The sequence below is a fragment of the Ovis canadensis genome, chromosome 22, assembly GCF_042477335.2.
Source record: "Ovis canadensis isolate MfBH-ARS-UI-01 breed Bighorn chromosome 22, ARS-UI_OviCan_v2, whole genome shotgun sequence".
Lineage (NCBI taxonomy): Eukaryota > Metazoa > Chordata > Mammalia > Artiodactyla > Bovidae > Ovis > Ovis canadensis.
The window spans coordinates 49,912,732-49,937,245 of NC_091266.1; the positions used below are offsets into that span (position 1 = coordinate 49,912,732).

Below are 24,514 nucleotides of genomic sequence, written 5' to 3' on the forward strand. Positions count from 1 at the left end.
CCCAGGTAACTCTGTGTCACCATTAAATGCTGGAAATAATTCACCATCCAAGGAAGTAAATAGTGTAAGTTAATGTGGATTTTCTTCTCTTTGGTGTTTCTGGATAAAAGATTCTAAACATGTTTCTGTATTATGTTAGTAAAGAATTACTAAATTTGCAGGTAATATTCGAGGTCACATTGTTTTATCTTTAGCCTAGTATCTTTTAAAAACATAAACTTTTTCTATTTTGGTACAGATTGACATGCAGTTGTAAGAAATAATAGAGATCCTTTGTAGCCTTTGCCCAGTGTTCCCTATGGTCACACACTACAGAGCTGCAGTATAATATTACAACCAGGATAACGAAACAATACAGTCAAGATACAGAATAGTTCCATCACTCCAAGGATCCCTTCTGCACCTTTTTGAGGTCACATGCACTTCCCTCCTGTCCCCTATACCCCCTTCTTAACCCCTGGCAGCTATTAATCTAATCCATATTTCCAAAATGTCATTTCAAGGATGGGATGTTATACAAACAGTATTATGCAGTTTGTACCTTTGGGGATTGAATTTTTTTCACTCAGTGTGATTCTCTGAAGATTCACCGTGACTGCTGGTGATATCAGTAGTGTATTGTTTTTTATTGCTGAGGCCTATGTAATTCTGGGGCCCATTGAAATACATCTGGGCTGTTGCCAGTTTCTGCCTATTATAACTACTACTACTATAAACATTCCTGTGCAGCATTTTATGTGAACATGAGTTTTTTGTTTTTGCTTTAGAATAAGTGCCCAGGAGTGCAGTTTCTGGGTCATATAGTAGTTGCATGTTTAGGTTTTTAAGAAGCTGCCAAAGTGTTCTGCAGAGTGGCTCTACCATTTTACATTCCCATCGAGAATACATAAGTGATCCAGATTCTCTCCATCCAGCATCCTCTCCAGTGTTTGCTAGTGTTAGTATTTTTAGTTTCCCTGTTTTCACATTTATCTACTGATGGCTCATTGTGATCTTAATTTGTTTCCCTGATGGCTAAGGATAAACATCTTTTCATGTACTTATTTGCCATCCATGTGTCTTTTTTGGTGAAATGTTCTTCATGTCTTTTGTCCATTTTCTAATTTGAATTGTTTATTTATTTATTTATTCCTACTGAGTTTTGAAAGTTCTTTATGTATTCCAGATTCTAGTCCTTTGTCAAGTATATGATTTGCAAATATTTCCTCCCAGTTCCTGACTTCTCTTTGCATTCTCTTAACAAGGTTTTTAGCAGAGCAAAAGCTCTTAACTAAATCCTGGTCAATTTTTCTTTTTATGGAGTATTTTGGTGTCATGTCTAAGAACTCTTTGCTGGTTTAGCTCCAGAAACTTTGGGATTTTTTTTTCCCCAAAGAAGTTTATAGTTTCATATTTCAATGTGTGGTTCATTTTGAGTTAATTCCAACTCATGAGACTTAGGTTGAGGGTAAATTTTTTTGGCTAGTGATGTCCAGTTGCTCCAGCACCATTTGATGAAAATGTTATCTTTCCTCCACTGGATTGCTTTTGCCTTTTTGTCACAAGTTAGACTAATTTGTGTGGGTCTGTTCTGGATTTGCTGTTTTTTCTGCTGATCTCTGGGTCTTTTCCCTGCATCAGTACCACACAGTACTGCAGCTGTGATAGATAGTCGTGAAGTTGGGTACAATGATTCCTCCCATTTTCTCTTTCATCTTTCAAAATAGTTTTATCCACTCTTGTTTCTTTTCTTTCCAGTCTACATTTTGGAGTACTCTTGTTTGTAACTAGGAAAAATCTTGCTGGAATTTTGATAGAATTGCATTAAGCCTGTATATCAATTTGAGAATTATTGCCACCTTTGCTGGGTTTGGGCTTCCCTTATGGCTCAGCTCGTGAAGAATCTGCCTGCAATCTAGACAGCATATTTAAAAGCAGAGACATTACTTTGCCAACAAAGGTCCATATATTCAAAGCTATGATTTTTCCAGTAGTCATGTATGGATGTGACAGTTGGACTATAAAGAAAGCTGAGTGCCAAAGAATTGATGCTTTTGAACTGTGGTGTTGGAAAAGACTCTTGAGAGTCTGTTGGACTGCAAGGAGATCCAACCAGTCCACCCTAAAGGGAATATTCATTGGAAGGACTGATGGTGAAGCTGAAACTCCAGTCCTTTGGCCACCTGATGTGAACAACTGACTCATTTGAAAAGACCCTGATGCTAGGAGAGATTGAAGGCGGGAGGAGAAGGGTATGACAGAGGATGAGATGGTTGGATGGCATCACCAACTCAATGGACATGAATTTGCGTAAACTCTGGGAGTTGGTGATGGACAGGGAAGCCTAGTGTGCTGCAATTCATGGGGTCACAAAGAGTCGGACACAACTGAGCAACTGAGCTGAACTGAACTTGCTGGGTTGAATCTTCTAATTAACACAATCTGTCTTCCAATTCATTTAAATATTCTTTGATTTCTTTCACTGTGGTTTTCAGTTTATAAGCTGTGTATATTTTGTTAGATTTATAACTAAGTGGGTTTTTTTTTCTGACTAAATGCTATTATACATTTTATTTCCATGTGTCTTCATTTTCATTGCTAATATGTAAAAATATGGTTGATTTTGCATGTTTATCTTGTATCCTGTGACCCTCCAGGAGTCACTTATTCTAGGAATTTTTTTGTAGATTGCTTGGGATTTCCTAGATAGGTAATTATATCACCTGCAAATAAAAGACAGTTTTATTTCTTCCTTTTAAAAATATATGCTTTTTATTTCCTTTTCTTGCCTTATTGCATGAGCTAAAACTCTAGCACTGTGTTAATAGTGATGAGAGTGGATATCTTTGGTTCCAAGCTTACAGGGAAAGCATTGAGTCTTTGCGCTGTTGAGAATGTTAGCTATAGGATTTTTGTAGATGATCTTTATCAAGTTGATGAAGTTTTCTCTCTTCCTACTTTGCTGAAAGCTTTCTTTTTTTTTTTTATCATGAATAGGTAATGAATTTTTTAAATGCTTTTTCTTCATTCATTGATACTGTTGTGATTCTTTTCCCCTTTAGCTTGTTATTTTTGTAGATTACATTGATTTTTTAAAAAATTTAACTAGTCTCATATTTCTGGAATAAACACCAGTTGGTTATGATGTATAATTATTTTTTATATATTACTGAATTATATCTAGTGTTGCTTTGAATAAGGATTTTTGTATCCATTTTCATGAGTTTTGTCTGTAATTTTCTCTTTTTTATTGTCTTTGTATAGTTTGGGTGTCAAGATAACACTAGTTTTTTGGGATAGAGATTGTATAGAATCACTGTAAATTGTTTAAACATTTGGTAGTTATTCTCCAATAGTAAAAGCCATTTGGGCTTGAAGATTTCTTTTTTGGGAGTTTTAAAATTATTCATTTTCCTTAATATTTATAGGGTTATTCAAATTATCTATTTCATATTATGATAATTTGTGATTTTTCAGGAATTGGTCGCTTTTGCCACATTGTGAAATTTATGTAGAGTTGTTTGAAGTGTTCCATTATCATCTTTGTATCTTCATGGTCTGTGGCAATACATACCTATTTCATTCCTGATATTGATGATTTCTGCCTTTGTTTTCTCCATTGTTAGTCTTGCTGGAGATTTATCAATTTTGTTAATCTTTTCAATGAACCAGGGCTTGTATGATTTCTTTCTCCCAGTTTTATTTTTAATTTCATTGAGTTCTACTTTTATCTTTCTTGTTTCCTTCCTTCTGCTTGCTTTGGGCATGTTTTATTCTTATTGTTTAGGTTCTTGAGATGAGACCTTACAGTATTAAGACTTTCCTCTTTTCTAATGTGTGACTTTAGTGCTATAAATTTCTGTCTTAGCAATACATATGTTATTTAGAAGTGTATTGTCTAGTTTCCAAATGTGTGGAGCTTATCTGTTCTCATTCTGTTACTGATCTGTAATGTGAGGCCATTGTAGTCAGAGAACACCGTTGCCTGTATGACTTACGGCCCAGAATGTGCTCAGCTGGACAAGGATGGGAGCTCAGCTCCCTAGTGTCCTTACCTGCCTCCCTGTGCCCCCCACCACATCCTCTCGACTTGCATGGGGTGGAGGGGGGACTGGAGATGGGGGGATTTGGAGAGACTCCACACCTTCCTGTTGAATGGCGGTGGAAAATCCTGACTGTCCACCAGGCTTCCTCTTAACCACCCGAGTTGTAGTGGTGATGGGGGTAAGAGGGACACTCGTTACTGCCAGGAGAAAGTCCAGGCCCTCCGCATGGCCTCTACAGGGAGACCCCCACAGGGATGAAGTACCAGCTCCCTGCTCTGTTGGCCTTCTCCCATATCCCCAGGTGGGAGAGAGGGGTACCTCCCAGTGCCCTGGTGCGGGTGGAGGTGGAGGCTCCCCAGTCTACCTTTGCTGGTGGGAGGGGGACCACAGCTTTTTTCTGCGGTGATTGTCCAGAGCAGTTACTGGTTAAGGTTTTCTGTCTTGCTGGGCCGCCCCTTTCTTGGTCTTTTGGCCAGAGAGAGAGCGAGCAGGCTTTTTGCTGGGGCTTTTATTGTCTGTGCCTTTGGGTGTTCTGGCTTCTCCAGTACCCCATTTGGGTCCTTCTTTGGGCCCCAGGGTAGCTCGTCTGTCTTCTGCCTTCCTTCAGAGTTGCTGTGTGTTTTTCCACATAAGTCCAAGGTGTTCAGTTATAATTAATGGTAGGAGTAAGGAAAAGTTGATCTACTTAATGTACTTCTCAGAAGCAAAATCCCAAATCTATATTTAACAAATAAAACAGAATATTCTTACCAGGTTTTAATACTGCTCTTCTCTTTTCTTCATAGAAGCCTAGCAATCATGTGCCTCCTGCAAAGTCAAAGAAAGTACACAAGTTGGTTGAGAATTCCTTGTCTATAAATAATCCTGCACTCTTCAACTCCTTAGGACCTCCTCTTCGATCGACAACCTGCCATCGCTGCGGTCTGTTCGGTAAACATATTGCTCTCAGATGCCTGTTGGATTGGGCTTCCCTGATAGCTCAGTTGGTAAAGAAGCTGCCTGCCCTGCAGGAGTCCCGGGTTTGATTCTCTGGGTCAGGAAGATTCCCCTGGAGAAAGAGATAGGCTACTCACTCCAGTATTCTTAGGCTTCCCTTGTGGCTCAGCTGGTAAAGAATCCGCCTGCAATGCAGGAGGCCTGGGTTGGGAAGATCCCTTGGAGAAGGGAAAGGCTATCCATTCCAGTATTGCCTGTTGAATTATTCCTTTTCACATTTGAAAAATATTTTTATGTAAAACATAAACAGATGAGTGTATACATCATATACCCATTTCTGAGCTTCAGCAGCTGCCAACATCCTACCATTCTTGTTCATCCATATCTTCACACTCTTACTGTTTCTTTGCTTGATTGTTTTTATACTTTCGAGATATTCAGTAAAATATGATATGCACTGAAGTGCACAAACTCCTAGCCCTGTCAAAATGAAGATTTCTGTCTCCTCAGAAAGTTCTCTCCTGTCCCTTCTCAGTCATATACCTGCCCCGCCTGAGGCAACCACTTTGGTGTTTTGACCATAATTTAATTTTTCCAGTTACAGAATTTCTTATAAATGGAATCATACAGTATGGACTCTTTTTGTGTGAAGCTTTTTCTGTTTAGAAAATATTCCTGAGTTTAATCCATGTTGTTGCATGTACAATTAATTTTTTTGTTTGTTGCTGAGTAGCATTTCACTGTGTGATACCCCCGTTTGTGTATCTGTTCTGTTGAACATTTTGCTTGTGTCCACCTTTTGGCTATTATGAATAGAGCTCTCCACTTTTTTGCATAAATCTTTGTGGATCTAGGGTCTCATTTCTTTTGGGTGCAGACCTAGGGAGTGGGATTGCTGAGTCAAAGGTAGATATATGGTTCACTTTCTAAGAAAAAGTCAAACCATTTTCCAAAGAGTTGTCCCATTTTGCATTCCCTCTGTTGCTGAGTTCTGATTGCTCCACATCTTCTGTCAACATTTGGTGTTTCCAGTCCTTTTAGTTTTAGCTCTTCTCATGGGCGTGTGTGGTGGTATCTCTCTGTGGTTTTAATTTTCATTTCCCCTCATGATCAGTGATCTCAAGCAGTTTTCCTGTGCTTACTGTCTGTTTGGATATTTGCTCCTTTTTTCCTGTTTCTCTTTGAGCGGAGGCATTCGAGGTCAGCCTAATTTTGTGGGTTTTGTTTTGTTTTTTAGATAACTTGTCTTCCTCTGTCTGGATACCCATAGCATTTTTTCTTTCAGCTTCATTTCAGAAACTTCCTGGGTTTTTCTAGGTGTGGTTGTCCCGTTGGTTTTTGTTCTGTGCTTTCTTAACAGCACAAGATGAACCTCGTGAGACTGTTTGTGCACTGATTCCACCACCCCAGACTTTCTGTCCCCTTTGATTGTTCCTTTTCCAGCGCGCATTCTGGGTTCTACTCAAGGAAAGTCAGTGGTGGTTCCAGTCTGTCGTCCTCCCGGTTTTCATCTCGGCACTCGCCTTTTTCTGCAGTTCCAGAGAGCTTTAAAAATCCAGTCTTAACCCGGGATCGTAAACAGCATGATCGTCTTCACATAGTCTCCTTGATATGAGGAATAGAGTGGCGTTTGATATGTCTGGTCTTTGAATCTGTCTTGCTCTTGGTGACAGATATTTGCAATAACACACTGGCGGTGTCACGGGCTGTCTTCCCTAGGGTCGCTGAGGTGCTCACAGTGTAAGCAGACGTACTACTGCTCCAGCGTATGCCAGAGAAGGGACTGGGCAGCCCACAAAATTGTGTGCAGACCTGTCCAGCAAAAGTAAGTGTGAGTTTTAAAAATTTCATTAGAGGATATTTTATTTTATTTTATTTTATTTTTTTGGATATTTTAAAATATGGGGGTTTTTTTTTTTTGGTAGTATAGGATCAAATCAGGTAAACAGGCATAAGTATGTAAACGTTGCTCCTTTTTACTTTTTTTACTGAAGTATGACATAGAATGTACAAATCCGAAGTGAACAGCTATATAATTTTGGATCCTCAGAACTCTGTTTTAGGTAATGTAGGGATTATTCCCATTTTGCAGTTAGGAACACTGAGGCTTGGAGAATGGGACTGTCTCCCTTTCATTAGGCGGCTTTTGGCAAAAGCACACCTGTGCACAGAGCAGACTATTGCATAGCCAGTGTGGGTTGTATTACCGCGTTACTGCTATGATTCTCTCTGGAAGAAGCTGTTTTGCTCTTTCTGGGTTTTCTGGAGAATTTAACATAGCTGTGGCCCCACCACAATTATGCTACCATTAATTGGTTCTGCGCCTTATGTTTTATAATTGGTTGCTTTATTTCAGTTTCCACAAACTTGAAGATTATAAATCACCTTTTGAAACAAAGAACATGGAAGTGAAAGATGAGGTATATTTATACTCTTTCTTTGCCCTAAGAGCAAATTTTTAATGATGCCCATTATTTCAAAATAAGAGGACTGAAGCTAAATAAAATATTTATGACTTATTTCTCCATTTCACCAGTGTTCTGTTTTTGTTTTTGTTTTCCTGTTAAATAAATCTGTATACCCTAGTGATCCTTGGGGGTCTACAAGAATTGTTTATGCCCAGCTGTTTTGTTTTTTTTTTTTTTCCCTAAAAAGGACTTGAGATGCTGTGTCTGGCTGTAGGCGGATGACTGAGAGTCCTTTATTTTTATAGTTCCTGTGTGCACAGCTCTCTAGCTTTGTGTACTGGATTCTGATAGGGCCCTGTTATCTAAAAGAACATTTTTTTCCTGTTAATACCTTTCTTCCATTTAGGTAACTATGTGAAGTAAATCATTTGTAATCTAAAAAGTATCACTGAATCCAACTCATATTTTATAGATAAATTGTAGTCTTCTCTAGCTGGTCCTGGCTTCTACTTTCAAAAAGAAACACATCTCTATAAAAAGGATCACAAGGGAAAACTTAAAACACTGCCTCCTCCGCTTCCCCTCCCCCTCCCCTTTTTAAAATAAGCTCAACCTCGTTATCACCATTATCACCGCCATGGCCTGATTCTTGGGTGGTCCCCATGCTCTGTACTCTGCCTGTGGACAGCCTGTGGACAGTTTGTTTTAATGATTCTTGAAGATAATGTTATTTCTCTATGCTTTTATTCAAACCTGAGCTCTTTTGACCTTGATTCCAGCAAATCCTGGCCATGGTATTTAAAAGGGTGCTTGGAAAGTAACTCACTTATGTGGTTTTTTTTTTTTTTTTCAAACCAGAGTGACTGTCCTCTCAGAGTCACTAAAGAAAGAGCTGTTTGTGCTGATAAAATAATGTTTTCTGATTTGAGAAGCCAACAACTCAGGAAGACCATGGAAATAAAGGTATTTGCTGTTCATTTCCACAGAGCTCCAAAGCACTACAGACTTTTTTCCTTGTTTCCCTTGTTTGATTTGAATTTATAAGATAGCTCCAAAATAGTACTGAAATTGATACAAATTGCGGAAACTGCTTATAACACTTTTTGTATCTTGTTACAAAGCTTTATAGAATTAGCATTTGCTGTATTTCTCAACAAATTGCTACAACTTTTTGTTTTTGAAAGGGCACAGTTACTGAATTCAAACACCCAGGCGACTTCTACGTGCAGTTATATTCTTCAGAAGCTTTAGACTACATGAACCGACTCTCTGCGAGCTTAAAGGAAACTTATGTAAATAAGGCACATGAAGAAGAGTATGTTCCTGTGAAGGGGGAAATTTGTGTTGCCAAGTACACTGTTGATCAGGTAACCCCTAACGAAATGAATTATTAAATAAGATGTTTTAATTTACTTTGGTTCTATCGGCTCGTCACCAGAGCTCTTAATGATGGGTTAGATGGCTTGGGGTGAGATTCTGGTCACACTGCAGTTTTTCTTCCTCAGTCTGGAGTCCAGGCCTGTACGCTTACTTCCTTCACGCCCCAGGCCTCTCCAACTCAACCAGTAGGCTCCTCAGTTGCTGGGTGGGTAAGAGTCCTAGAGTTTGCGTTTATTTTGCATAGCCAAGTCTGCTGGGCTAGAATAGCCTGGGGATCGTGCATACTAAAGCATCTAAAACGGAGGAATTTGGGGAATTCTGAGCCAGATTCTTAGGAAGTTAACTTGTTAATGGAGCATCTCAGAACAGAACAGTAACCTTTCCTTAGCAAGTTCTGTAGATTGATTGAGAGTTTTCAAACCTAAGGTTGTGAAATGCTGCTTTGAAGCAGAATGCTGTCATATTTCACTTTCAGACCTGGAACAGAGTAATAATTCAAGATGTTGACCTGCTGCAGAAGGTGGCACAAGTCTTATATATTGATTATGGAAATGAAGAGATAATCCCAATAAACAGAATTCACCAACTAACCAGGAAAATTGACTTGTTTCCTCCTTGTGTGAGTCTCTTTTACTTTCTAAATTCCTACTAGTGTCCCAAAGAAGCTGCATTTTATGTTTTGATGGACACAGTATTTGCATGTTCTTTTGCCATAGTTATTATGAAAAAGTACCAATTGATATCTCTTTTACTATGTAGAGAAATACTAATGGACTTTCTTGGCTCCACTTTATTAGGCCTTACTTAAAGTACTACCACAGGTGAGAAACTTGGCATTTTTAGGGACATTTTATCAGTCTGCTCTTTAGAAGCAATCATTTCTATATTTATTACATTATTTGAAATCGATTGGAATTTATGTGTAATTGAGGGATAATTACTATCTTTTCATGGATTTCTCAAGCTTCAAGTCCCAAAAGGTAAAATGTTGTGGATAGAATATCAAGAGGGACAAATACTTATTCACAAAATTGTTTATCAAGTTCGTACTTGAAGATTTTTGATAAATCTTCAGCATGAAATACCTCGTTCTTAAAAAAAACTTTACATAATGAGAAAAAAGTCATTTTCAAATACTAATCTCTAGTACCTTACATAAAATCTTTCAGGCCATAAGATGCTTTGTGGCCAGTGTTATCCCGGCAGAAGGGAATTGGAGCAATGATTGTATCAGAACTATTAAATCACTGTTAATGGAGCAGTACTGCTCTTTAAAGATAGTGGACATCTTAAAAAAGGAAGAAGGGGTTACCTTTGCTGTGGATGTTATGATGACAAGTTCAGGTAAGATCTGACTCTTTCTAAGGGGAGCACTTAATGTGACACAGGAAAGAAATAGAAGCGTGAAGTGAGACCAAGTAAGCCGTAGTCTGGAGTCGTTTGGATTCTGATGGAAGATACGGCCATGGCTCTGCTGTTGGAGTTGGCAGTTTGTCAGAGACAAAGCATGGGCTTATAGAATTGAGTATATTAAGAGCTAGATGTAGACTTAGTGTCGGAAACCTGTATTATCTTTTTTATACAGCTACTGTAATATTTATTCCTAATTTCTACTCATTTACTGGGAAAATTCAGGAATTTCTGAATTTGTCCATCCTCACCATCAGAGCTTTTTCACAGAACTGGATTTGGTTAGCATTGTTGTCATTGAATCGCTAAGTCTCGTCTGACTCTTCTGCGACCCCGTGGACGGTAGCCCACCAGGCTCCTCTGCTGGGTCAGGGAAGATCTAGAGAAGGAAATGGCAACCCACTCCAGTATTCTTGCCCAGAAAATCCCATGGACAGAGGAGCCTGGAGGGCTGTATAGTCCATAGGGTCACAAAGAGTCCACCGTGACTTAGCAAATCAACAACAACAAGAATTTGAGTTGTAGAAATGGAAGCAGTTTGAGATCCTGTCCTTCCTTTGTGGCTTTGTGCATATTTTAAAAGCGACTTCTTATATTCCCTTTATGAGCTTTTAATTGACTCTTGATTTTGAGACCCATCGTTGGTTGATTACTTGGTAGAAAATTCAGTTCACCCTTTTGTGAAATTAAGTATAAAATCTGTATGTTTTGTTTCTTTGCTGTGTATGTTTCATGTTGTGACCTGAGCTTTTGGATACTGTTGATATTTCTCAACCATACTTTAAATCTGAGATGAAGTCGTCTTATATCTCAAATTTATATTTTCTTGTAAATGGTGGTTGTTCTAAGCATGCCAGTGAGGTGGTAGCTAAATCTTTCATGTTAGTCATAATTTTTAAGTGAAATATTTTGATTAAGGTTTTTGTCAAGTACTGATGGGGTTTTTGCCTCAGTTTTTAAAGGCAAGCGTTAATAAACTATGTTTTTCACATAGAAGCTGAACTAGTAAAAAAAAAAAAAAAGCAGGCCAGTGTGTGAATACTTACAATCTTTAAATCACGTGATTATGATGCATTTGTTTTGTATTTATTCTCTTCCTCTAATACTTGGTACGTCTCAATGGAAATATGTTTTCTGAATCACTTTTAGGAAAATTCTTAGACCATGTGCTCATAGAAATGGGATATGGTTTGAAACCTAAGGGACAGAATTCTAAGAAGCAAAGTACAGATTCAAGTGAGTATACAGATTAATACTGAGCGGTATAGTGATTTTAGTTATTGAAGAATATATTGTCTACTAAATGAAAAAGGCACAACTATCACACTGTCAGATTTAATGGAAATGATGACCATCCTGTAAACTTTATAGAAGAAAAATGATACTTTTGAATTTACTAGTATATTATTTCCTTATTTCTAATCAGTTTTCCCTGCTTGTTTTCCTTCCCTCTCCTATCAGCTAATTCTCCGTTTTATAATTACCAGAGATTATGAAATACTAAAACATCACAACACTTTGAGTTGAGGGATTTTTAGCTAACATTTCCATACTTTGATTTGTATTTCCTCCTTCCTTCGCATGCTGGTAATAATAAATAGGGCTATAACATTCTCTTCTGGTAGGGTGGTATTTCTTCTTAAATTTTCCACTTATTTAATTGTGTAGTTTTCATTTAACAAGAAAACCAAGAAGTTCTGCTGTTGGCATTTTATTTTCTCTTTACCTCACCTTATGTATTGTTTTTTGTAGTCTGCTTTCTCCTTTTTTTTTTTTTTGGCTCTTTTTCCAATTACTTTAGATGTAGATGCACTTTATCTTCTATTTCTCATTCTTTTGGAGATGATTGCCAGATTTACAATGCTGTGATGGGGCACATCCTGTCACAGAGAAACTAGTCCTTCTCAAATCTACTCTATCTCTCAGCTCCCATCTCTTATTCTGTATAATTGGTTGCTAGATCTTTATTAGTTCTTCTTCCTAAATAGCATTTGTCTATTTATTTTCCCTTTCTTTTTAAAAAATCTTTTTTTTTTTTTTTTCCCTACCATTTTTCTGGTTCAGGAGTCTTTATCATTCATGGATCATTGCAGCAGCCTTCCAATTTATCTCTTGTCTCCTGTCTGTATTCTTGTAGTACTGCCTATATGAAATCCCTGAAACATAAATCTTGATGTGACAGGCTTGCTAAAAAGCTGTCAGTAGTTTTTTGCCATCTGGAGGCAAAAACCCAATGCTTCATGGTCTGAAAGTAGTCACGGTTGGAACCATTAGTGATGGTGGTGTCTTAGGGAGACGGTAAAGTGAGGGAGGTGAACCTGGGCTTACAATGCCAAGAGAGAAGCTGTGATGGGAGAGGTGGAAAGAGAACGTGGAGAATGTTGCCAGAATAACAGAGTCAGTCTTCTGAGCAGGAGTCATCAGCAGTAACAGATGCTACCAAGGGGTCCAGGGGAAGGAATAAAAGCCGCCCAGCAGAATACCTGTGGGCAGTGCAGGCCCAGAGGGAAGGAAGTAGAAGTCAAGTCGCTCAGTCATGTCCAATTCTTAGCGACCCCAAGGACTATAGCCTCCCAGGCTCCTCCATCCATGGGATTTTCCAGGCAAGAGTACTAGAGTGGGTTGCCATTCCCTTCTCCAGAGTATCTCCCTGACCCAGGGATCGAACCCAGGTCTCCCACATTATAAGCAAGATGTTTCACCGTCTGAGCCACCAGGGAAGGCCCAGAGGGAAGAGGCTGTCAAATGATTGGTAGCAGAAGCACAGGTCTGTACTGGGGACCCTGGGAAGGGCACCTGACCCAGATTTGGAGGGAAGCCTTTTGCAGTGACGTCATACTGAGCAGGAAAGACTCAAGTTGTTGGGCGATCTGGGAGTATGTTCTGGAAAAAGGACCAGCATGTAGTGAGGCCTAGAAGTGTGAAAGAGCACAGGAAGGTCTGAAAAACCAGGGGATGGGATTAAGGAAACCAGAATGGCTTGCCTCTCTGTTTTCTGATAAGGTGATCTTGAAGATGTCAGAAGAATGATGGCTGAAAATAAAATTGTCGTGGACAGAAGTGACCTCATCCCCAAAGTGTTGACTCTGAATGTAGGTGATGAGTTTTGTGGCGTGGTCGCCCATGTGCAGACTCCAGAGGACTTCTTTTGTCAACAGCTACAAAGTGGGCGTAAGTAAATCTTGATCAGTGTTGTCAACATTTCATACCCTATCTGTTAAGAGACTCCACCTGCAGATGTGCAGGTAACATGTAGACTTGGTTTCTGTGGTTTAAGATGTGGTCTTTGTCTCCAGGTAAGCTTGCTGAGCTTCAGAGGTCGCTTGGTGAGTACTGCAGCCAGGTACCTCCGCGCTCGGATTTCTATCCCACCATTGGTGACATCTGCTGTGCTCAGTTCTCCGGTAAGGAGAAGGGAGTAGTGTTAAATTTTCTGCTTACAATTAGGTACCAACAAATGAAAGATTGGGGGCAGGAGGAGAAAGGGACGACAGAGGATGAGATGGTTGGATGGCATCACCAACTTGATGAGTTTGAGCAAGCACCATGAGTTGGTGATGGACAGGGAAGCCTGGCGTGCTTCAGTCCATAGGGTCACAAAGAGTCGGACGTGACTGGAGCGACGAAACTGAACTGAACCAACAAATGAAAACAGAATCTTGGGTTTGCATTAGATGGCTGCATTTGAAGTTTGTCCTGCACCAATTATATTTTAAAATATATCCAATTAAGCAGAATCAAAGTGCGTGAGGGAGGAAGCCTGTGAACAGGCTTTGAGGGTATGGTGGTGCAGGAGGTTTTTATCTTATCTTTAGTTTAGGAGACTGATACAGGTACTTGTTTATGTCATTTGGGAATGTGAAACTGCCCAGGGTCATGTCTTGGCTAGTTTTCTTTGGACCAGGAAGAGGGTCTGGAGGCCCAGCCTCGGTTGCTCCTCAGATGATGACCCTGTGATGACCGGGTTCAGTCATCTGCTGAAGGGCAGTCCAGTGGCCCTCCCGAAAGGGCAGATCCAAGTAGGCCTGCAGTAAATCTGTGGCTTGGGTGATGGAGTCTGGTTGACTCACACTGTCAGGTATTCTGTAGTTGATCAAGACTTCATGGACTCACTTACATGACCAGGACATCTTCCCAGTCCTAATGGAGTTAACTGTCTCCTAGGGAGACAAAGCATGAAAGGAAATAGCGACAGCAGCATGCAACCTGAGTGGCCTAGTGAGGGCTGAATGAAAGTGACATTTTAGGAGCTGCAAGCTTCTGATAGGCAGAAGTAGCAGTGTTGAATAAGCACACGTTGTCAGTAAAGCTTGATGTTACATGAAAAGAGAGTCTAAATGACCATCTAAATTGAGGAGGGAAGGTTTTTGTTTATGTCTACCTTAGGAAAACGTTTCCAATGAGTCTCTTCTCTTTTCAGAGGATGACCAGTGGTACCGTGCCTCTGTTCTGGCTTATGCTTCTGAGGAATCTGTACTGGTCGGATATGTAGACTATGGAAACTTTGAGATCCTTAGCTTGACAAGACTTTGCCCCATAACTCCCAAGTTGCTGGAATTGCCAATGCAAGCTATAAAGTGTGTGCTGGCAGGTATGTAATTTTTATGGTTCTCATATTCTTAAAATACTGAAACCTAAAGTAAGAGCATTGGAATTGAAATTAAACTAGTGATCAAGGAATATGTTTAGATACAACTTACCTTAATGCAAAAATAATCCTTAATAAAACGTTTGGGAAATACAGGTGACTCTTTTGCTATCTGTACTGTGCTTAGTCGCTCAGTTGTGTCTGACTCTTTGCGACCTGGTGGACTGTAGGCCACCAGGCTCCTCTGTCCATGGGGATTCTCTAGGCAAGAATATTGCAGTAGGTTGCCGTGCTCTCCTCCGGGGATCTTCCCAACCCAGGGACTGAACCCAGGTCTCCCACATTGCAGGTGGATTCTTTACCATCTGAGCCACCAGGGAAGCCCTTGCAATCTAAAATAAAATAAAATTGAATATACTTGTGTTTATGAAAGTGATTATTCTTTTCTTATTTATAGATATTGCCTTTTAATATAACCACAGCAGTTTGTCAGTTGTGTGTATTAGGGGAAAACCTGCTTTTAAATTCTACTGTTCATGGAAGTTTTTGGGTAAGAATACTGGAGTGGGTTGTCATTTCCTTCTGTAGGGATCTTCTTGACCCAGGGATCTCAGGCAGTAAAGAATCTGCCTGTAATGTGGGAAACTTGGGTTCGATCCCTGGGTCAGGAAGATTTCTCTGGAAAGGAAATGGCAACCCACTCCACTATTCTTGCCTGAAGAATTCCACGGACAGAGGAGCCTGGTGGCCTACAGTCTGTAGGGTGGTAAATAGCTGGACACGACTGAGCGACTTTTATTTTCATTGCTTGTAAAAACCATAAGAACATGAATGATCGTATGGTTAGAAATTGCTGTACGTGTAATGTGCCCCTCTAGGAGCAGGAGCTTCTTTCCAACTTAAAAGTTTGGCTTCTACAACTTTGATTCAAAGTACCATAATTTAACTAGTATCCGCTTATCGGAAGGATCTTTCCAAGTTTTTGCTACTCGTAGTGTTCTCTTAACTACATTTCACAACCTATCCAAGATCATTTTGTTAGGAAGAGATACAGGCTGTTACGTATAAATTAAATAAGCTGTATGGATATATAGTATAGGACAGAGAATATAACCAATATTTTATAATAACTTTGAGCAGAGTATAGAAATACTGAATTACTGTGTTGTACACCTGAAACTAATACAGTACTGTGAATCAAATACACTTCAATTTAAAAATTAATTTTTTACAAAGATCATTTCCTTGGGATAGGTTGTAAAATATAGTTATATTGCAAAATGCCTCCTTAGGTGGAAGGTCTGCTGCTTCTCGTGTCTGTGTACCTGTTTTGATAGTTCTCTGGAAAAGGTGGACCTGCTTTACACACCAGCCAGAAACGTAGGAGGGAGTCAGTTCCTTCACTCGTCAGCGCGCCAAATAGATAGTTCTGTGTTATTTCATCTTGGCTAATCTTGATAAATGAAAGCATTTTAGTCTGTTGCATTTCAAGTGAGGTCAGAGGTTTTCTTGTAAGTTACGTGGCTCGTAGTTTTATGAAATGACTGTGCATAACGTTGGGATTGTTGATTCTGTAAGTGCCCTTTCAGTAAATACTACAGATGTTTCATACACCAGTGTCAGTGACCGGGTTTCTTCTTGGATTGTTTTATACTGTTGTTTATGATTTTCTTAACCTGATTGAGCTGTAATTTATATACCATGAAAGTCACTGTTTTAGGTGTGTAATTCAGTGATGTTTAGTAAATTTATCGAGTTGCACCATCATCTCCATAGCCCAGTTTTGGAACATTTCCATCACCGCACTGAGATCTCTTGTGCCCATTTGTAGTTAATCCTGGCTTCCCAGGCAACCACTAATCTACTCTCTGTCTTCTAGGTTTGCTGCTTTGGACATTTCTTATCAATGGATTTATGATGGTTTGTTTACATAGAAATAGAGAAGCTTTTTACAGACTTTGTAATTTTGCTTTCATTTTCATGTCTAGAAAATCCTTCTCCAGTGGAATTTGCTGGTGCCAGTGTTTGTCATAGATTCCTTTCGGCTAACTTTGTGGAAATTAGGAGCTAAATTTCTAGATGGTTGCGATAAGAAGTATTTGAACATTCTTTCAAAAATTCTTTGTTAGGAGTAAAGCCATCATTAGGAATTTGGACTCCAGAAGCTGTTTGTCTGATGAAGAAGATTGTACAGAACAAAATTATCACAGTGAACGTGGTGGACAAGTTGGAGAACAGTTCCCTGGTGGAACTTATAGATCGATCTGTGACACCCCACATCAGTGTCACCAAAGCGCTCCTCAGTGCAGGCTTTGCTGTGGAGGATAAGGGGCTTGTGACAGATAAGCCCAGTGACGTGAAAGAAGCCAGTGGTAAGTAAATTGTCCACCAGGTAATGTCCCCGTTGGAGTTCAAATGGCTCTGAATGTATGGGTTCTCATATTTTTAAAAAGAATGGACGTTGAATACCTTTTGTCTTTTTCAATCAACCATTCATCCAGAGTGTGTGTTTGGGTCACTGGCAGCTAGAGATGGATCAGAAATGTGAATTTGAAATTGGAAATTCAGTGAGATAGTAATGGTTAATTCTGAGATTAACTAACTTTTCTGTAAAGTCACTAAGAAAGTCATTGGAAGTTCTGTTCTTCGAGAGCAGGTTCTTCCTGCCTTCGACCCACCATTCCGGCCATTTGTTTAGCAAAATGTCCATTTATTTTCACAGTTCCCTTGGGTGTAGAAACAAAAGTCAATCCACTGGTGTGGACGTGGGTTGAACTTGCTGTTGATCAAACAGTGGATGTTGTGGTCTGTGTGATTGATAGTCCTGGAGAATTTTACTGCCATGTGCTTAAAGGGGATGATGGTAAGTTGACTCTTACCTATTTATGTTACATTGTCATAGATAATAAAGAAAGAAAAGTTTGTGATTGGCTGATGATAACTGTTCCCTCTTGAGTGAGGGCCAAGTGGGTATTTGTATTTCCAAGAAAGATTTACAAGAATCCTGGAGTGAGTTGCCATTCCCTTCTCCAGGGTATCTTCCCGACCCAGGGATTGAACCTGGATCTCCTGCATTGCAGGCAGATTCTTTACCATCTGAACTACAGGGAAGCTCCCTGGCTATACTTGGTTGCCTTTTGTTCTGTTGTAAGCCATGATTTCTGTTTTCAATAGTGTCTCCTTTTAAACCAGTTTAGGTTTCACAGCAGAGATGGCAGTGGCCCCCCACTCCAGTACTCTTGCCTGGAAAATCCCATGGACGGAGGAGCCTGGTGGGCTGCAGTCCGTGAGGTCGCCAAGAATCAGACACGACTGAGCGACTTCACTTTCACTTTTCACTTTCCTGCATTGGAGAAGGAAATGGCAGCCCACTCCAGTGTTCTTGCCTGGAGAATCCCAGGGAGGGGGGAGCCTGGTGGGCTGCCGTCTCTGGGGTCGCACAGAGTCGGACACGACTGAAGCGACTTAGCAGCAGCAGCAGGTTTCACAGAATGTCTCCTCAATTTATTTTTGAGAAAACTGAATTGTTGACTTCATTTAAGTATAACATACACATAGAGAAGTGCACAAATAAGAGTGATGTGTGTGCTTGGGCCCTGAGGAGGGTGCCCTTGAGGTCAGACGGGCCACTTCCCTCCGCAGTGTGTGAAAGTGCCCTCTCCCACACCATTTCCAACAGTGTGTCCTTAAATTTTCTTATTTCGACTAATCTGAAAGGTGACAGGTCTAACTTGATGGAGTTTAATTTCCATTTCTGTGAATGGGCCTTTGCCACGTGTTTAAAAGATATTTTCCGTTTCCTTTGTATAGTGTTAAGATGGCTTTTAAAGTTCTCCATGGTCTGTGTCTTTCTAAGGACGTTTCTGGTACTTTTCTTTAGTGGCTCACCTTTCCACTCTTCTCTGCCAGACTGCTCCCACCAAGTGTTTTTGGCTGCTTAATTTGGTCCTTTGCCTCAGAGCATTGCTTTTTCTGGAATGCCCTCTTCTTTTCTAGCCCTCTCCTTTGAGATTTCTCTGTGAGACCTTTAGTGCACAGAGCCCACCTCTCTGGATTTTCTTAGCAGACACTGTCTGCACCCTCCATTTCGTGGTGGTTCATATATACTCCTTCGGGACAGCTTGTATGTAACTTCCTTTCTGTGCAGGCTTGTCCGCTGTTTCCTGGTACACACGCAGATGCTCTAGCATACTGACAATGATGCCATCATTGTGGCTCTGTGCCCAGTGAATTGTTGGTATGGGGTTTACCGAGAATATGAACTAAATAATGACTGACTTGCCCAAGTTCTTAATAAGGAAAAGGGAAAGGCATTTAGTGTACTTTATAATTGTCTGGAAATGTACCTGGATTTTTATGATCAAAACACTTCCCAGCTTTAAAGGAAAGTCTGCTACTCAGCATGTTTTAAAAATGTTAAATGCTGTATGTGTGTTGTGCTTTCAGCCCTAAAGGAACTCAATGATTTGAACAACTTACTAGCAGAATATTGCCAGCAGAAGTTGCCTAATGATTTTAAGGCAGAAATAGGGCAACCTTGTTGTGCTTTCTTTGTAGGTAAGTTGCAGTTGGCACAATCTTGACTATATTAGAATCTTTTTTTTTCCTTGACATTCAAACTTCGTTTTTAGTGTGTATTTTCTTTCTGTTGTTTAGGCAGATATTTTTCATAATCAAAATTAAATGAATGCTTAAGATCTTATGTCTTCTCTCTTCCCAACAAGAAGCTCCAAATGATACTTTTCTTACTTAAGTTTGTCAAATGCTTTTCTTTGCAGTATTTCTGATAGTAATGAAACGGAGACCTGTTCACTGCAGAGTCATTGTTTCTTCTGCTTACCCTTTGCATGTTTATCTTGAAAATATATTTGATGAAATCCCTTAATTTTATTGCATGTTTTTCTGTTTATTTTTTATATTATTTACCAAGTAACAGGTAAAACAGTCTCATCAGCAATAAAAGAATTATGTCCTCCAGTTTGACAAATATGTTAAAGTTTATTATAAAGTCTTTTCTTAATATGAATGAAATCTTTATAGTAGATGCAGAAGTGTGATGCTATAAAAACTTTGGAGATAATTCTAAGAATGAATTTTGAGATTTCTGAATTAAAAGCTAAAGGTGACATCTGGCAAAAGAACAAATTTATTAGCTACCTTAGACAAAGGATGGTCCTTTTCAAAATAAAAATTTCAAATCTCAATAGAAGGGAAATACTCCATGTTGCAAACTTTGTGTTAAATCTAGGTGACAGTAATTGGTATCGTGCTTTGGTCAAGGAAATCCTACCAAATGGAAACTTTAAAGTACATTTTGTGGATTATGGAAACGTTGAAGAAGTTACTGCAGATGAACTTCGAATGATCCCATCCAGGTTTCTGAAACTTCCATTTCAAGGGATACGGTGCTGGTTAGTAGGTATGATGCAAAATGAGACATTTTCTCAACTGTCTTCTAATACTTGGATTACATAAACTTCTCAGTGTTAATGTATCTCTAATTTTAATATTTTGTGTAAGCTATTTTGTTTCAAAGAGCCTCAGGTAGTTCAGCCTTTTGTCTTAGCAGTTTTGCTTCTAATAATTCATCCCCCCACAACAGTCTCATGAGTTCACCAAGTTCACCTACATGGAAATTCGCTACCTGTTAATAGTAGCAAAACAACCTAAATAGCCAGACATAGAGCCTTGGTTAAACGAGGATCCAGATAGTGGGTAGTGAAAGTGTTACTCAGTCACATCCGATTCTTTGTGACCCCATGAAGTGTAGCCTGCCAAGCTCCTCTGTCCATGGAATTCTCCAGGCAAGAATACAGGAGTAGGTTGCCATTCCCTTCTCCAGGGGATCTTCCCAACCCAGGGGTTGAACCCAGGTCTCCTGCATTGCAGGCAGGTGCTTTACCATCTGAGCCACCAGGGAAGCCCATAGTGCGTAGTGGTGTTGCCTATTTCGTAAGGATGTTGTGAGGATTACTGAGTGAATGTTTAGACCAGGGTCTGGCACTCAGAAAGTTCCATTAAATGTTTGCTCTTACTACACAGTCATTAAAATGTTAAATATGTTTTGTTGACATGAAGAGCAGTTCATGAATTAAGTGAAGGAAGCCAGTTATAAAAGAGATGCAGGGTAGTATTGTGATTAAGAGAACAGATTAGAACCACCTCTGCTGCCTGCTCGCTGTGAGATCTTAGGTAAGCTGGTTAGACTATGTGCTTCTTCTCGCTCATCTGGAGAATTATTGTATCTTCCTCAAAAAGACATTAAGAATAAAAGAGAAATAAAGTATACACTGAATAGTGCCTAACATAGTAATTTTTTATATTATAAAATTTTTGTAAGTTTGTATTATTTTTACAAGTTTTTAGTATTATAAAATTTCTTTATAAAAGAATTATGAGTGTATATGCATGTGAGTATTTCCATATGCCCATAAAAATAATGGAAGGTTGCATACAAAAATGTTAATAGTAGTCATGTATGGAAGCATTAGTAAGTGAAGTGAAGTAAGCAGAGTTGCTCAGTCGTGTCCAACTCTTGGCAATCCCATGGACTCTAGCCTACCAGGCTTCTCCATCCATGGGATTCTCCAGGCAAGAATACTGGAGTGGGTTACCATTTCCTTCTCCAGGGGATCTTCCCGACCCAGGGATCGAACCCAGGTCTCCTGGATTGGAGGCAGATGCTTTAACCTCTGAGCCACCAGGGAGGCATTAGATGCTTTTCATTTTTCCTTTCACATATCTGGTTTCTTTTTACTTATTTTACACTGAGTATGATTAGGATTGTTATTTTCAATTACCATGTTTTATGTCAGTGCTTCTTAAAGTGTGATCCCCTCCCACCCGACAACCAGTGAGTAGTATCAGTATGAGAACTTGTTAAAAACACAGATTCTCAGTCCCCATCCAAGACCTGCTTCAGTTCAGTTCGGTTCAGTTCAGTCGCTCAGTTGTGTCCAACTCTTTGCAACCCCATGAATCGCAGCACGCCAGGCCTCCCTGTTCATCACCATCTCCCAGAGTTCACTCAGACTCACGTCCATTGAGTCCGTGATGCCATCCAGCCATCTCATCCTCGGTCATCCCCTTCTCCTCCTGCCCCCAGTCCCTCCCAGCATCAGTCTTTTCCAGTGAGTCAACTCTTCTCGTGAGGTGGCCAAAGTACTGGAGTTTCAGCTTTAGCATCATTCTGGAAACTCTAGGGCGGGTCCCCCAAATCTGTGTTCACCAGCCCTCTAGGTAATTTAGATGCACAGCCACATTTGAGAATCACTGTTATGAAAATTAGGGTGTAAGTCAAAGTTATCCTAGAAATAATTTTTGGTTTCAAATTTAAGATGACATTTTGAAATTATCATTGGAAAATTATGTGAAAGTATGTTTTTTTTTTTCTAAATCAGAATAATTGATACTCGTGATTGTATATATAAGAATCATGACTTCTAGAAACAGTAATTCTGTTTTTGCCTGTTGGGAAAAATGTCAGGTGAAGATAAGTTAGTGAGGAAAGTCATGACAGACCCTGAGTCTCCTAAAACCCCAGGAGTGTATCTGCAGATGCATTATCTGCAGCACAGGCACAGAGGATGTAGGTGTGTAATTGACTGTTGAGAAAAGATACTCAGGATCACTGACCTCAACGGTAAACTTGGCAAGGGGAGTCCTGGATGTTATTGAAACCAAAAAATGTAGCTTTGGGGCGCAGAGTTCTTGGGGCACAGAGTTCTTGTTAATGCTGTTCTTATTTGTCAGGTATACAGCCTAGAAACAAACACTGGAGCAAAGAAGCCATAGCAGGATTTCAGACGTGTGTTGCCAGGATGAAACTCCAAGCCCAAGTGGTTGAAATCACTGAAAACGGAGTGGGGATTGAACTCACTGACCTTTCCACTTCTTATCCCAGAATCATTAGTGATATTCTGATTGATGAACATCTGGTTTTAAAAGCTGGTTCACCACATACAGATTTAGCGAAAACCAGACCTGTTGATAAGCATGACCTTCAGATTGATACCCCGGGGCTTCAAGGTAACATTTTTAAACTGTTATTTTAATTTGTGTTCTCCTTTGCTTTTATAGGCTATGAAAATTGTGCTGTTTCAAGTGACAGAATTTTCCTGTAGAAATACCATTTGTGGAAGTAGATTAGTAATAGGTAATTGAAATCAGTTTAGTGTTTATTGAATTCAATATCACAGTAATCAGTTTAGTGTTTATTCTTTCAATATCATGGTAATCCAACTGTATGCCCTGACCAGTAACGCTGAAGAAGCTGAATGGCTCTATGAGGATCTACGAGACCTTCTAGAACTGACACCCCAAAAAGATGTTCTATTCATTATAGAGGACTAGAATGCAAAAGTAGGAAGGCAAGAAACACCTGGAGTAACAGGCAAATTTGGCCTTGGAATACACAAGGAAGCAGGACAAAGTCTAACAGAGTTTTACCAAGAGAACGCACTGGTCATAGTAAACACCCTCTTCTGACAACACCAGAGAAGACTCTACCAGATGGTCAATACAGAAATCAGGTTGATTATATTCTTTGCGGATAAAGATGGAGAAGCTCTATAATAGTCAGCAGAAATAAGACCAGGAACTGACTGTGACTCAGATCATGAACTCCTTACTGCCAAATTCAGACTTAAATTGAAGAAAGTAGGGAAAATCACTAGACCATTCAAGTATGACCTAAATCACTATACAGTGGATGTGAGAAATAGATTCAAGGGATTAGATACGATAGATAGAGTACCTAATGAACTATGGATGGAGGTTCGTGACATTGTATAGGAGACAGGGATCAAGACCATCCCCAAGAAAAAGAAATGCAAAAAAAACAAAATGGCTAACTGAGGAGGCCTTCAAAATAGCTGTGAAAAGAAGAGAAGCAAAAAGCAAAGGAGAAAAGGAAAGAAATACCCATTTGAATGCAGAGTTCCAAGGAAGAGCAAGGAGAGATAAGAAAGCCTTTCTCCGTAAATAATGCAAAGAAATAGAGGAAAACAATAGAATGGGAAAGACTAGAGCTCTCTTCAAGAATTACGAGATACCAAGGGAACATTTCATACAAAGATGGGCTCAATAAAGGACAGAAATGGTAGGGACCTGACAGAAGCAGAAGATATTAAGAAGAGGTGGCAAGAATACACAGAAGACCTATACAGAAAAGATCTTCATGACCCAGATAACTACGATGGTGTGATCACTCACCTAGAGCCAGACATCCTGGAATGTGAAGTCAAGTGGGCCTTAGGAAGCATCACTATGAACAAAGCTGGTGGAGGTGATGGAATTCCAGTTGAGCTCTTTCAGATTCTAAAAGATGATACTGTGAAAGTGCTACACTCAGTTTAGTCGCTCAGTCATGTCCAACTCTTTGCGACCCCATGAACCACAGCACACCAGGCCTCCCTGTCCATCACCAACTCCCGGAGTCCACCCAAACCCATGTCCATTGAGTTGGTGATGCCATCCAACCATCTCATCCTCTGTCGTCCCCTTCTCCTCCTGCCTTCAGTCTTTTCCAGCATCAGGGTCTTTTCAAATGAGTCTGCTCTTCACATCACGTGGCCAGAGTATTGGAGTTTCAGCTTCAACTTCAGTCCTTCCAATAAACACCCAGGACTGATCTCCTTGCTATCCAAAGGACTCTCAAGAGTTTTCTCCAACAACACAGTTTAAAAGCATCAATTCTTTGGCACTCAGCTTCCTTTATAGTCCAACTCTCACATCCATAGATGACCACTGGAAAAACCATAGCCTTG

The 24,514-nt window shown here is 39.8% G+C and overlaps 1 protein-coding gene across 2 annotated transcripts in view; it reads left to right on the forward strand.

The window, feature by feature from the left end:
• The window catches only part of TDRD1 (tudor domain containing 1), a 42,633-nt gene that overhangs the window by 3,056 nt on the left and 15,063 nt on the right, over positions 1-24,514 (forward strand). For both annotated transcript variants that reach the window (XM_069567249.1, XM_069567250.1), the window contains exons 2-18: positions 6-64; positions 4,811-4,955; positions 6,681-6,786; positions 7,318-7,381; positions 8,228-8,332; positions 8,554-8,736; positions 9,225-9,368; positions 9,919-10,093; positions 11,309-11,395; positions 13,163-13,330; positions 13,456-13,563; positions 14,580-14,750; positions 16,877-17,119; positions 17,470-17,610; positions 19,194-19,304; positions 19,996-20,166; positions 22,500-22,775. In XM_069567249.1, coding sequence (XP_069423350.1) covers positions 6-64; positions 4,811-4,955; positions 6,681-6,786; positions 7,318-7,381; positions 8,228-8,332; positions 8,554-8,736; positions 9,225-9,368; positions 9,919-10,093; positions 11,309-11,395; positions 13,163-13,330; positions 13,456-13,563; positions 14,580-14,750; positions 16,877-17,119; positions 17,470-17,610; positions 19,194-19,304; positions 19,996-20,166; positions 22,500-22,775 — 2,457 coding nt within the window. The remainder of the gene's footprint in view (positions 1-5; positions 65-4,810; positions 4,956-6,680; positions 6,787-7,317; positions 7,382-8,227; positions 8,333-8,553; positions 8,737-9,224; positions 9,369-9,918; positions 10,094-11,308; positions 11,396-13,162; positions 13,331-13,455; positions 13,564-14,579; positions 14,751-16,876; positions 17,120-17,469; positions 17,611-19,193; positions 19,305-19,995; positions 20,167-22,499; positions 22,776-24,514) is intronic.